This window comes from Lepidochelys kempii, chromosome 27, assembly GCF_965140285.1.
Source record: "Lepidochelys kempii isolate rLepKem1 chromosome 27, rLepKem1.hap1, whole genome shotgun sequence".
Classification (NCBI taxonomy): Eukaryota; Metazoa; Chordata; order Testudines; family Cheloniidae; genus Lepidochelys; species Lepidochelys kempii.
In genome coordinates this window covers 14266628-14280957 of record NC_136406.1, presented here as the reverse complement: position 1 = coordinate 14280957, position 14330 = coordinate 14266628, and the positions used below count along the sequence as shown (strand labels likewise).

General features: G+C 44.7%; 1 protein-coding gene across 3 annotated transcripts in view; it reads left to right on the top strand.

Annotated features, from left to right (window-relative positions):
- Positions 1–14089, top strand: part of PCGF2 (polycomb group ring finger 2) — a 36714-nt gene extending 22625 nt beyond the window's left edge. For 2 of the 3 annotated variants that reach the window (XM_073325749.2, XM_073325750.2), the window contains exons 7-10: positions 1130–1178; positions 2990–3088; positions 4529–4609; positions 10218–14089. In XM_073325749.2, coding sequence (XP_073181850.1) covers positions 1130–1178; positions 2990–3088; positions 4529–4609; positions 10218–10562 — 574 coding nt within the window. In that variant the 3' untranslated portion in view covers positions 10563–14089. The remainder of the gene's footprint in view (positions 1–1129; positions 1179–2989; positions 3089–4528; positions 4610–10217) is intronic. The other variant, XM_073325751.2, reaches the window with a different exon arrangement.
- Positions 14090–14330: the final 241 nt, after the last annotated feature.

The following is a 14330-nucleotide window of genomic DNA, read 5'->3' as shown; positions in this document are numbered from 1 at the left end:
TGCCTAAGACCCAGCCCCTCACAGCTTCCCTTGAGAAGACTGAACAAGTGGTGCGTGGCTGCTAGCACTCCTGCACAGGGTGAATTTCAGCCAATCCGTTTGATTTTCCACTCCTTTGCATCCGTTTCATGCGCCTCCGTCCTCCCAGGGGTGACTTCTGACTTACCCTGGCGTTAGCGAGAATCTGATCTAGTCTGTTTAGTTCAGCGGGGTGTGGGTGGTTCTGGCTGGTTTCGAGTGGGACCAGATTAAAACTTCACCAGCTATTTAGGCAGGCCCACTTGTAGGGATCCCACATATCTCCAGCACCATGGCCTGATCCAAAGCTTATTGTAATGAAAGGAAGGACTCGCGTTGGCTTTGGAGTTGAAATGCTCTAGCCAGAGTCACCCATATACGTTGAACTATACACTCACGGGTCCCGTTTCAATGGGAGTTAGGTACCTAAGCACCTTTCTCAATCCCAGCCCATGCGATTTATTAACTTCTAGGGCTGAAAATAAACCCCATGCATGGTTTGGGAAGAGACTTTGAATACTCTTATTTTCTTCAGCAGCAGAGACCCTGAGTAAGATTCTGGATCTGTTTAACACTCCCATTGACTTCTAGTGGGCCAGGGTTTCCGCCTGAGTGCTTGATTGCCCTGGAAGGGTTTCCTTGCACTGCATAGAAACAGCTGGAGTTGACAGGAAAGATAAGCATCCAGGCTGTTCTTTCACCAGGACCTGGACGCTATAGTTCTATAGGTGACTTAGAAGTGGCTTTTTACAGACTATAGAGCCTCAGGTGTGTTGTGGATGTGCAAAGACTAATTAAGCTTATGAATGGAGGGCTTGTCATGTGACCTGAAGTCCTCCCTATGGAGCATTGTAGCTGCAATACACAAGCTAAAACAAAGCACTGAATAGAGCATATTGCAGTCCCGATGCCTTTTATATGCTAGCTCTATGGCTTAGCTGGAGATGATTAGATTGTACGTGCCTCTCCACCACCGCACATCCAGAGAGAAATTAACCCTTGTGCCACGACTGCCTTGGCAAGCTTAATATCCCCTCTCCGGGGCTAAGGGGGTGACTTTATTTTCTGTTACTTTTTTACAAAAATGCTCCTTCTGTCCCTTCTTCCCTAGAGATGAAAAGAAAGGGACGATTGAAAACGGGGACGTGGAGAAGGAAAAAGTAAGTGCTGCCAAGCTGATCGCTTAAAGAGACCTGCAGGTAAACAAAAAGAGGTCCCCGTCAGTGCGTTGCTCTTCCCCTGGGAAGGAGGCAGCGGAAGGCAGGGCTGATGCTTCCTGCACCAGGGCAGCTCCGTTCCGCTAGTGCATGCACTAAGGTTTGTGCAAATTCCAAAGATCTTGAAGCGGAAGCCACATTTTGTTTCTTTTGGCAGGGGGTATGAGACAGCAACAGATGATCAATTCTTTCCCCTGGCCTTTGAGCTGCAGCTCCTCCTGCCCCAATCATCCTGTCTCCAGTTCTCCCCTGGGTTTTACACATAAAGAATCAAACTTATTCCAAGAAATGGCTTTTTATGAAGGTTGGGTGCTGTTCAAAGGCCTATGACCGATCTATGCGTTGGGGCAGATAAGTCAGAACTATTAGTCTCATGATACGGGTGAGGAATCTGAGAGGCAGAAATCAAGGCCCACTTTTTCAGCAGGGGTCAGTGACTTCGGGTGTTTCAGATTTTGGATTCCCAACTCTTGAACATACCCTGCTACTCTCCCAAAGCATGGACTTTTTGCCCGGATCTTCAAGAAGTATTTAGATGCCTAACTCCCAATGATTTCAATTTGAGGATCTGGATCCGACTTTCAGAGGGACTGAGGCCCTGTCGCTTTTATTGATTTCAACTACAATCTGGGGTGGTCTTTGCTATTTACACAACAATCAAGGAACCACACAGACACAAATTCTCTGGCCTGTATTATACAGGAGGTCAGACTAGATGCCATAATGGTCCCATCTGGCCTTAAAATCTATTAATCTAAATAATGGTGTTTGCCGTATATACACGCCATGCAAGGATTAGCTATATAGATACTACGGCGCTGACTGGGTCCTGGCAGCTACTAAAACAGAACACAGTGAGCATCACTGGAGAGCTCACAAACTATTTAAAGGGATACCATCCTATTCCTATTCACCACAAGGACCCTCTGAAAGGCAGGCCCAAGATGTCTCAAATTGGGCATCCAAAAATCAGTGGCCACTTTTGGCAATTTAGGCTCCCAGGCCCCAGCCCCACAAAGCACCTCTGTAACTTGAAGGACAATTAGTTCTAATTCTTTGTTGGGCCAGGGCCTGAGTGAACCTTGCCCAAGGGCCACAAGCCGTGTGCTGGATGAGGTTAGAACTCAAGACTTCCTGGCTCCCAGCTCTGTGCTTAGCGCAAATGATCTGAGATAATTCTTTTTTCCCTGGAGTTTGGGAATATTAACCCTGATAGAAGAAAGATGAGCTCATATTGAAACTGAAACATTAGTAAGGAGGAAAACAACGCAGACACAGGTGTGTAATCTGTTTGTGTCTGTATAAAAAGACTCTTGGTTTTCTGGTTATCTAATAGGGGCTTTTCTGCTTACACTGTGCAGCCCTTGAGAGATCGAATGGTCTGATTTTAGTCCAACCGGTTAGCAAGATATTTCTTTTGTTCCTATGTAATGGGGTGTGAGTCATTTATGTCTCAGAGGCCTCAGAGTTAAAAATCAGTCCAATGTATTTTTTGACTGCTGCTGTTTTCTCTGTGAGGCACTCTACCCGCTGCTCCCCACCCTGGTGTTACAGAACCCGAACAGTATAGATTGCAGCAGAGCCCTTTGCGCATGACCTGCAAGTCTTTCATGCCCCCCTGCTCTGTGTGTGTATGATAGATTTACAGCTGCTCCTGTACGTATTTCATCCCCTCTCCTGTTCCAGTTGCTCAGCTCTCAGTAACGCTCTTCCCTTCCCCTCCTCCCCCTGCCTTCCCTCTGGTCTGGCCCCAGAAGAACGGTGTAAGGTTCCTCCGGTGTCCTGCTGCCATGACGGTCATGCATCTGGCTAAATTTCTCCGCAATAAGATGGATGTTCCCAGCAAGTACAAAGTGAGTAGCGAGCGACTGGCAATTGGTCCTTGGTCACTGCTTGATCTCCTGACCTCCGTCAGGGTTCCTTGCAGTGCGTGCCCACTGGTGCGGCACCCCTTAGGCCGGTTGTCTTTTTGGATGGCCGTTTATTACATCCACGGAAGGTGTATGAGCATTTAAACAGTGGGCCTTGGACAGTCCCTTCTTACACCCCTCATTCTAAATACACACGGGGGTGCTTGCTGTGTTCAAAAACCACATGTCCCCATTCTCTTTTCAAGAGAAGACTTAATGTTGTTATTGTTGGATATACTTAGATATTAAGCTCTTTAGGCCAGACCCGTTATGTTTATACGGCACCTTGCACAACAGGACCCTGTTTGAGACGCTATTGCAATACAAAGCTATATTATGTATGATGGGCATTATTGTAGCACCTCAGGACCCCCACCAAGATTGCAACCCACTGTTGCCTAGCGCAACGGGGCCAAATGAACAGCTGGTGTCAAGTTGCATCACTCCATTTGAAGTCAACAGCCTTGATTTGCACCCGTTGAGTTGCTGCCCCCATCCGTTTCAGAAGAAGAGCATTAACAGGAGGAGAGCGTATCTCAGAGAACCTCCTCCCTTTCCCCCAAAATAAAACCAAACGCAGTCTTGACACTCCGGCAGCCCCGCACCAGCGCAGGAAATTCCGATCTGAGACCTCCCCAGAAACAGACATTTCTTTCTGGAGATTTACTATGTGTTTCTCTTACTGAAAACACACACTTCTTTAAAAGCTTGGCCATTGTCATAATACTACTTAGCACTTATTCACCCTTCTGTACAAACATTTGCTAATTAAGTCTTGCAGCCCTCTTTTAAATAAGCATCCGCTGCCTCATTCTGTACCCATGGGGAAGTTAGACTTGTCCAGAGCTATTCAGCAAGGGTTGGACCTCAGTCCGCTAGACCACCTTCACCTATCCAGTCTACCTAACAGTGCCTTCTTCAGAACGATTCTGACACTGATTCCCAGGGCCTACCAGGAGGGGACCTGATGTGGGTACGCTGGACCCGATTCACTGCATTTTGTATACAGCCACTCTGATTCAGTAGCATTTTTACATTCATTTTGCACTGGTGTGAAGACTGGGCAAAGTGTGGGGCAATGGTTAATTCAGCCCCTGACTGCCTGATGTTCAAAAGAAGCATAGAACCCACTTTGGCACCAAAGTAAGTGGCCAGATTTTCGATAGAACACAGCTCAGTGGGTGTTGGGCTCTTAGGAAAATCTGGTCTAAAGTGGGAATGGAGCACTATGAAATCAGATCCTTATTTAGATGCCTAAATGGAAGCTGAGCTCTGTTGAAGAGGAAATCTGACCCTTCTGTCCAACCATGGATTGGGAAGCACGCTATTTGATTTTGCCCTTGGGACCCTGGGGAAAGATTCACTTTGGTCTGTATTTATCAGGTGGAAGTTCTCTACGAAGATGAACCTTTAAAGGAATATTACACGCTTATGGACATCGCCTATATCTATCCTTGGAGAAGGGTGAGTAAAACTCCCTCTTCTGTGCTGGAAGTATCTTTGTCATTTATTGAGAAGCAGTGTGGTCCAGTGGGCAGGGCAATCACCTGGGATCTAGAAAACACGGGTGCCAGCCCTACCTCCATGGGTCACTTCCCTGTTCTGTTTCCCCTCCCACCATTTGTCCGCTTAATGTCCCATCTCCGAAGCTTAACATCTAGAGCAGGAGGCCTCGGAGTTACTACAGAGAATTCTTTCCCTGGTGGCTGGCTGGCGGGTCTCGCCCACATACTCAAGCTCTAACTGATCACCCTCATTGGGGTCAGGAAGGAATTTTTCTCCCAGGGGAGATTTGGCACAGACTCTGGGGGTTTTTCACCTTCCTTTGCAGCGTGGGGACACAAGTCACTTTTTGGTCTGAAGTAGTGCAAATGGTGGATTCTCTGCAACTTGAAGTCTTTAAATCAAGATTTGAGGATGTCAGTAACTTAGCCAGAGGCTATGGGCCTATTGCTGGAGGGGGTGGGTGAGGGTCTGTGGCCTATAATGTGCAGGAGGTCAGACTAGATGATCATGATGGGCCCTTCTGACCTTAAATCTGAGTCTTCAGTACTGGGTTCCTCTCTCTCTCTCCCCATTCGTGCAGCGCCTAGCGTAAGGGAGCCCTGATCTCTGTTGAAGTCCTTAGATGCTACTGCAAGACTCCTAATGATTAATACCAGTTAATACTAATTTTCAGGCAATAACTCTGCCCCTTTGCAAATTAAATATTTTTGTGATGACCAGGTGTCTTTTCAGTAGTAGATAATGACAATAGTTAGGGGGAAGGTTTCAGAAGGAGAGGTTTATTCTTCCAAAAATATCTTGGACCTCAATTTTCTGGACATGCTGGGCACCCACCACTCCAGCTGCAGCTAATGGGCGCTGTGGGGTGCTAAGAATCTTGCCAAATCTTATGATTTTATAAAATGATTTGGTCTAAATTAGCTGTTACAGCTCAAGAGAGATCTTGGAGTCACTGTGGATCGTTCTTTGAAAACTTCCACTCACTGTGCAGCAGCAGTCATAAAAGCGAACAGAATGTTGGGAATCCTTAAGAAAGGGATAAAAAAAGAGACAGAAAATATCCTTTTGCCTCTGTATAAATCCATGGGACACCCACATCCTGAATATTGTGTGCAGGTGTGGTCGTCCCATTTCAAAAAAGATTTATTGGAAATGGAAAAGGAAAAGGTTCAGAAAAGGGCAATAAAAATGATTAGGGGTATGGAATGGCTTCCATATGAGGAGAGATTAATAAGATGGGCACTTTTCAGCTTGGAAAAGAGACGACTAAGGGGGCGATATGATAGCAGTCTATAACATCATGACTGATGTGGAGAAAGGAAATAAGGAAGTGTTATTTACTCCTTCTCATAACACAGAAACTAGGGGTCACCTGATTACATTAATAGGCAGCAGATCTAAAAACAAACAAAAGGAAGTATTTCTTCACATGCCACAGTCAACTTGTGGAACTCCTTGCCAGAGGATGTTGTGAACCCTGTTACAGTCTTGGCCTTCAAAAAAGTAGTAGATAAATTCATGGAGGATAGATTCATCAATGGCTATTAGTCAGGAGGGCAGGGATGGTATCCCTACTCAGTTTGCCTGAAGCTGGGAATGGGTGACAGGAGATGGATCACTGGATGATTCCCTGTTCTATTCATTCCCTCTGGCATCGGCCACTGTTGGAAGACAGGAGACTGGGCTAGATGGACCTTTGGTCTGACCCAGTCTGGCCATTCTTTTGAAGAGGGACCATTGCGAGTCTGACCTCCTGTAGAACATGGGCCACAGAACTTCCTACAAATACGTTCTAGAACATGGTTGTGGATAAAAGCTTGAAAATGTGACCATGAAAGGCAAAAGAAATCAGAAGGCAAATTTTAAAAACCCCCACAACAAAATCTAGTTTATAAAAATCTCGTGATTTTGGGGGCTTGACTTGTGATTTTTGACCCACCCCATCCCCACGTTAGCAATACTGTATTCAGCGACTCTGGGGAAAAAAACCCAGGTCCCGACTATTACCCACTGCCCCCACACCTGGAACGGGGTTGTGGCTGACACTTCCAAAGGGGCATCAGAAGGAGGGGAAAGTGCAGGGTTTGAAAACTGAGATTAATCAAAAAACATGTTTCCCTTGTTGACACTTTCTCTGCTAGCACATTTAATTAGAACCAGGTGCTCTGAAGAGCCTTGATTCATGCTCCCAGGCCGCGGTGGGGCGAACTTTCAACAACAACCCTCTCCTAGCCAGACGTAGCTGCCCTGCACAAGTCAAGTTTTGTTTGTTTGTTTTTGTTTTTAAAGGGGAAAAAGGGTTTAACGTTACCCTTCTAAGTGATCATTTCAAATGAACTCTAGCAGCTCTAGATTTCACCTTTTGTGGCTTGAGTCTTTAAAGTGCTTCAGCTCCAATTCAGGAAGCTCAGAAGGACCCAGATCAATGGGAGTTATGCACCTAAACACCAATGAGGATCTGGGTTAAAAGTACTGTTGAAGTCGATGGGACTTCGTCACATGGTTAAGCTGCTCTGTATCTAAGGAACTTGTCTGGCCCATATCACTGTAATATCTGGATCTCACAATCTTTAATGTATTTATTCTCAGCAGCCTGGTAGGGAAGTACTGTTATTCCCCTTTTACAGATAGGGAACTGAGGCACAGATGTACAAAGGTATTTCAGTGCCTCGCTACCACTGAATCACCATTTGAGGATCTGGACTTAGGCACCTAAATACCTTTGTAAATCTGGCCCAGAGAGATTAAATGTCTTGCCCAAGGTCACACACAGTCTGTGGCAGGGCAGGGTCTTGAACCTGGGTCTTAGGTTTGTGGTCTAACACCTGGAACATCCTTTTTCTCCTAACACAGGATCGATAGATTGGCCACAGATCTAATCTAGTCCAATATCCTTTCTCTGACAGCAGTCAGTAGGACATGCTTTAGAAGAACAAAATTCCCCTAACTGCTAGTAGTTAGAGATTGGCTTAAATCCTTGTGCATTTAAGCCCTTCTTAAATGTTAATATACACTTTGGAAGAGAGACTACCTACTTATTTTATCTGTGGGTGTTCTTGTTATCTATGTAAACATCAAGTCCTTGTTTGAATCTTGATAAGTTTTTAACCACCATGACATCATGTGGCAATGAGTTCCATTGTTCATTTGTGAAAAGATTATTTCCTTTTATTGCTTTTGAATTTGCCATCTTCTAATTTTATTGACTTGTTCAAGTGCTTTCCTGAATAGGAACACATTTTGAACAGGCGTGCATTGCCTGAAGTGGGGGCTTAAGCACATGCTTACCTATTGATTTCAAAGGGACTCCCCATCTGCTTAAAGGTAAGCATGTGAATCTAAGGGCTGTGCTGGACCTTGAGACACCAGCTAGGAAATTTTAGAGAGTTTTCAGTGGGATATTTTTCACATTGCCACTTGCCAGTGCGTGGGTTTTAAGATGCATGTCCATTTGAATTCCTGAATCCTTCATCACTTATTTCTGGAAGGCAGCCTGAAAATCTTTTCCAGAGACTAGCTTTTAATCTTTCATGAACATCTAAATTCTTGAGCCAGCTGGCTCAGTTCCTGGAAAGACATCTCAGAACTTGAAATTTTACAGGTGTGCCTGGAAAGAGCCATTGGAAATTCACGGGAAAATAAAACAATAAATCCTATATCCAAAGGATTGTGCACTTGCACAATGGGGCCTCATTCATCAGTGCCCTGCACCTTGTGTCGTCATTCAGACTAGTGGGTGTTGAACACCATGATTCTGGTGTAAAAGGCTACACAAAGTGCAGGACAAGGGAGAACTGTGACCATAAGATTCAATCCATTTCCCACTGAGAAACCAAATGGCAAATCTTCCATTACAGCCAATGAAAGCATGTTGGTGCCTATAATTTAATATTTCACTCATTCTGCCCTCCACTCTAATATCCAAGTACTGAGATTTATTTTATTTGAGAAAAAAATTCAGACTATTTCAGTCCTGTGTTTTCTCTTTAGCTTCATTCTTAGCTCATAGTTTGGATATCCAGCCAGCCTGTGGAACTCACTGGATTGTGTATTATGGAAAAAGAACATAATGTCCTATAACAAACCATTTAAATGGCACAGTCCATTCATAGAACTTTTTAACCACCATCATTATTACCTCAAAACTTTGTCAGGCAAGATATTTTGAAAATGTTTGTCAGAACTTAGAACCTACCTGTTTGCAGATGTTTCTTAATAATACGTAGTGCTTTTAATTCCTAGATCTCAAAGCGTTTTATAGATTGCAATGTTTTAAATGACATCGACACATTTTAAACAGACTAATATTAATAGAAATAGTCTGTCTGAATTAAAAACAAAACATGAAACAGATCTGGGTTAGATTTTGAACATGTCTTGCTACTCTCCCAAAGCATTCAGCAACCAGAACTTCAGTTTTGTCCCAAGTATCAGGGGGTAGCCATGTTAGTCTGTATCCACAAAAACAGCAAGGAGTCCGGTGGCACCTTAAAGACTAACTGATTTATTTGGGCATAGGCTTTCGTGTGTAAAAAACCCACTTCTTCAGATGCATGAATAAATCTGTTAGTCTTTAAGGTGCCACCGGACTCCTTGTAGTTTTGTTCCAGAGCCTGAGAACTCCTAAAGTTAAACTGATAAGGAGAATTGAAACTGACCGGTCTACTTACACTGCTAAAGCCGAATGGAATATAAGAGGGGAAAAAAGGAAACAAATTCATAAACGATAAAGTTAATATAAATTCAAATAGTTTTAATAATGAGGTGTTATTAGCAGCACAGGTAAGGACATGCATTTGGTTTAAGTAGGATTTTTAAACTGATAGGAGAGGAATGGAGATAAAGGAACACTCTGTATGCATCTATCTTCAGAAGATGCTAGCATGAACCATTTAAATAGTACTTCAACTTCAGATTTTGTTTTGATGTTTGCCATTTTGAGATTTTTACAACATAAGCTTCTGTTACACAGTTCAGTTAATTTAGGAGAATTAAACTTAACTATGGAGCCACAATAGCGATGCCATAATAACTGGGCTTTAGACAATCATTGTATTGAATTGTGCCCTGATCTAGCAAAGGACTTGGGACAGATTTAAGCATGGGTTGAAACGCTTCTTTGAATTGGAGCCCTGGTTGAGTTTTTAAATATGAAGTTACACCCTAGGGTATAGCATGCTCTGGTGTCAATTCAGTTTCTTTACACTGACGATTTTAGGGGCAATGTTCCCAGGAACAAATGGCAGTCAGATGCCTAACTCCTGTTGACAGCTAATGGGAATCAGGCACCTTGGCTACCCCTTTATGCCTTTGAATCTCTCCCCCTTTAGCTTCGCTTCTGAGTCCCAAACTTCTGTCCCAGACCTGAAGAAGAGCTTGTGTGGCTCAAAAGCTTGTCTCTGTCATCAGCAGAAACTGGTCCAATAAAAGATATTATCCCACCCACCCTGCTTCTTTAATATCCCAAGACCAACAGCTACCCTACCTCTGTCCAGACTAATTGGTGTTGATATCAATGTGATTGTCTCTAAAAACACTCATGTGAACATCTTTTGTCTCCCTGTAGAATGGGCCTCTCCCTTTGAAATACCGAGTGCAGCCAGCTTGCAAGAGACTAAAACTGTCCCAGCCTGCAAACTCTGAGTGCACCAACACCAGCGGGGCATCCGAGTGCGAATCCGTCAGCGACAAAGCAAACAGCCCAGCCACCTTGCCCGCCACCTCCTCGTCCCTGCCAAGCCCTGCCACACCTTCCCACGGGTCACCCAGCTCCAACACCACCACGCTAAGCATCCCTGCCCACCCCAGCACCCTGCTCAATGGCACCTCGAACTGCCACCAAATGCCACCCTCCTCCAGCAGGGGGCGCAAAATGACTGTGAATGGCAGCACAGCATCCGCCTTGACCTAGAGGGGACCCCTGGGGCGTGACTTTCCATTTTATATATAAATATATATGTGTATATAGGAAAAAAATTATACATACTTATTTTCTATTGATTGACCAGATTAATTTAAAATGCAAATAACAGACACAAAATGTGGTGGAGTATTTTTTAATGATTTTTTTTTTTGTGTCTTCAACTTATGGAACTTGCATGCCATGAGCCCAAGTTTAGGTAAAAGCTGCAGCCCCTTCATTTTCTGTACCTTCGGTCATCCCAGGAGCTACTGGACTCAATAGTAACGGATACACAGGTAACGGCAAAGCACAGGGACCGAAAGCCTCAATCCTCGCCGTAAGTGCATTTGGAGTTCTGCCACTTTCTTCCAAAAGGATGAGGCTTCTCCAGGCATTTCTTAAGAGTCACGTCTGATGTCATGCTTGCGTCAGCCTCGCCAACCCCCTTTCCTGACTGGTTTAGGGATGAAGAACCTAAAAGCAGGTGGTGTGTGTTTTGTGCATGTGGGCAAGCAGGAAGGGGGTCTTACAGCTTTGTAAATCCTGCAGCTCTTCCGCTATCCAAACTTTCATTGACGTTAAGCCAGAGGCTTGCCTGGAGTTAGGGCCACTGGCTAAAATTTCCAAAAGGGCCTAAACGATTTAGGAGCCCCAGTTCCACTGAAAATCAATGACCTATGTGATTTAGGAGACCAAATCACTGTGGTGCTTTTGAAAATGTTACCCATAGGCTATTTCCAGAGCAGCCTAGGGGATTTAGATACATCTACCATTAATTTAAAGGGAAGAGTTGGTCTGATTCCCCTCTCCCACCCACAAGAGTGCACACAGCCCCAGTTGAAGCCAGCAAGAGCTGCAGGGGTTATGCACTTCTGAAAATCAGGTCCCATGAGTTTCATTTTTCAAAAGAAGTCAGGGCCAGATTTCTGAGAACATGGCAAAGTGTGTTGTTCCCCCCCACCCCCCCCCCCCCGTAAATCTTGCCCGTATGTATCTACATCCCCTAGCCTGCTTTAAATTTCTCAGTCAGAGGCGCCTTCCCTGGGTCCCTTTAGAATGACAGCTTTGCCCACAGCCTTGTTGCAATGTCTTATCTGATCATCTTAACAATCACTGGGTAGTCTCCCAGGAGAATTTCCATCCCTCTGTAAATACATCCCTGCTCCTGTCTTCACTTCATAATGATGTTCCCCCTAAATTTATGTGCAGTGGGGCAGGAAGGGTGAGAGATCTCAGCTTTAAGGGCCACCAAAGCACATTCCATTTGGAGGTGGACTTGGCGAAGGGATCTAAAGAACCCAGGAACTGGTTTTGCAAAAGGATGTGGCTTTGTCTCCCCCCTGTAAATTTTCTTCTCCTTTGCAGAGTAGATTTCTAATGACTATTTGAGGCTTCGATCCTGCAAAGATTTAAGCATGTGCTTAACTTTACACACTCCAAGCAGTTCCATTCATTAAGCACGTGCCTTAAGGGTGGAACGTTCAAGAGGATCTAGGCAATTTAAGAGCACAAGTCATTGATTCCCCCTTCCCACAACCCCAAAGGAGGCCGAGGGATCTAGCCCTTCAAGTCAACAGAAGCTGGGAATCTCTCCTGGGCTCCTTAGTCATTTAGGGCTCTTTTGAAAATCCCACTCTTAAGACTTTGCAGGATGCGGGTTTTAAGTAACAAACACCACCTTCAAAACAGGGAGTACTCACTCATTGGACCCATAGCAGCATTTCACATAGCCTCAACTTTCATGAGCTTGAAATAAAGTGAGTGGGTGGGAAAGGAAGAGAGTTAGGGCTCATCCCACCAGGAAACCAGCATTTCAGTCCTTCCACTGTGGTGATGGTTACAAGGAGTGTGGATTTTTTGGTAGGGTGGCCAAGATGATGCTAAAACTAAGAACCAATGTATTTCCCCATCAAACACTCCGCTCTCCATTTCTTCCTCCTCAATAAGTCCTTGCTTGCTAAAAAGATTAAATTTGGCATTTCAAACCTTCATTTTAGATCTACCCTATCCCACCATCTCCCCTTCATCCTCCTCATGCTGGATTTTAAAAAAATAAACACAGTGCCTTTAGAAAGGTGGCTTATTTGTGAAAGGGTCAGGGTCGAAAAGAAAAGAAAAGTGTTTTCGTTAAAAAGGCTTGTAGCTTTATAGTGTCTGGTGCTGCATTTTGCTTATATCTTGTGTTATGACATTGCCCCCATGCAGGGGGTGAGAAAACGCACAGGTCCCATTGCAGAGAATTCTCTTGTCATCCACTAAAGATTTCCTTCCAAGCCGCAGCAATCCTTTTCCTTTAGGGTAAGGGTGCATGAGTTAGCACGCATTAGGGGCGGGGTGGAAGGGAAGGAGTAAGTGTCTGCATTCTCAGAAGCACACGTTCTCTTGGGCCTCAAGAAGCTTATTCCCCTTATTCATTCATGGTGGAATGAATTAATAAATACATAAGTGCCTGCAGATCCCAGGAACAGGAAAATTCCTGCAGGGGACAAGAAAGAGTCAAACTGCTAGAAAGGAGCTGGGTTTTTTTCTGCAGGGGCCACGTGTAGAGGGGGTGGGAAATCTTGAAGGCATATTGAGACCGACAGGAGTGGGGAAGGGAACTGTGTATACAGACCCTGACTCCACAAGGTCAGCGAACATGGATTTTAAAACAAAACCCTAAAAGTTTTCTCCCAAAGAATTGAGAGGCATAGTTGCTGGGAAAAGCCAGCATGAGCAGAGAGCCCTCTGTGCAAGTCATTCTTGGTAAGGCTCTAGGAAGCTGGGTAGGTTACAGTTAAAGGACTTTCTTCCAGTGGAGACCTCTCCCTTTGCAGCATTGTAAGGGAGGGATTAATGGGTGTTATGCAGTTCAGCGTAGGGTGAACTGGTTAACTCTGAATTAGACGGGGCTTGGGACCTTAACTTCTTAGATACCTTTGAGAACATTATCCCCAGCAAGAATGAGGGATCTGAGGGGCAAAGAGAATGTACACTTTTTTTGGAGGTGGAGGGTGGGTGGGCCATCCAAATCTCCCATGGAAGCAGCCAAAATGGGCAGAACACATCTTCGGTTGGGTCATGGGGGACAGGTGTGGGGGGAGAAATGAGGGGCAATTTGCATGTATTGAAGATGGCTCACTGCGGCCATGCATCATCTCATGGGAGGAGAAGGCACACAGGGTAAAGAGACAAAGTTGCCATTGTTCTTAGTCTTTCCATTTCTGTTTCTTCCCCTTCTATTGGCTGGGGCTGGACTGCAAGCTCAATTGTTTTTCACCGGGCTTCATGAGTTGAAAATATTCACCGGACTTTGATATCCCTTCTCCTTGTACATAGGCCAAAATGGACCAAATGAGGCACTTCCACGGCCTCAATTTTGGGGATTTGTTCCTCACCCCCATATGGTACAAACCAAATTGCTCTGTATGTTTGCATCCTGTATGATGTTTTAATGTCCAGTAATATATTTGGATATTCATATATCGTTATTGGTTAAACATTTGTATAACTATACAGCTTTGTAAATGTAATAAATGCTGCAGATTGTCCTTCAACTTGTCTGTGTGTGTGCAGATCTAGTCATCAGCCCGCCTAGCCTTTCAGCCTGCCTATGTCTGTCCAGTTACCAGCCTGTCCATCAATCTGTGTATATCCATCTGCCATCCTCTCCTTCCCCCATCAATCTGCTCTGTAAGTCAGCCTGCCCATTCTTCTACCTATCATCCATCCAGCCTCTCTCTCTCATATGCAATCCATTAAGCCTAGCCTATATATAGACTTCACCCATGCATCTGA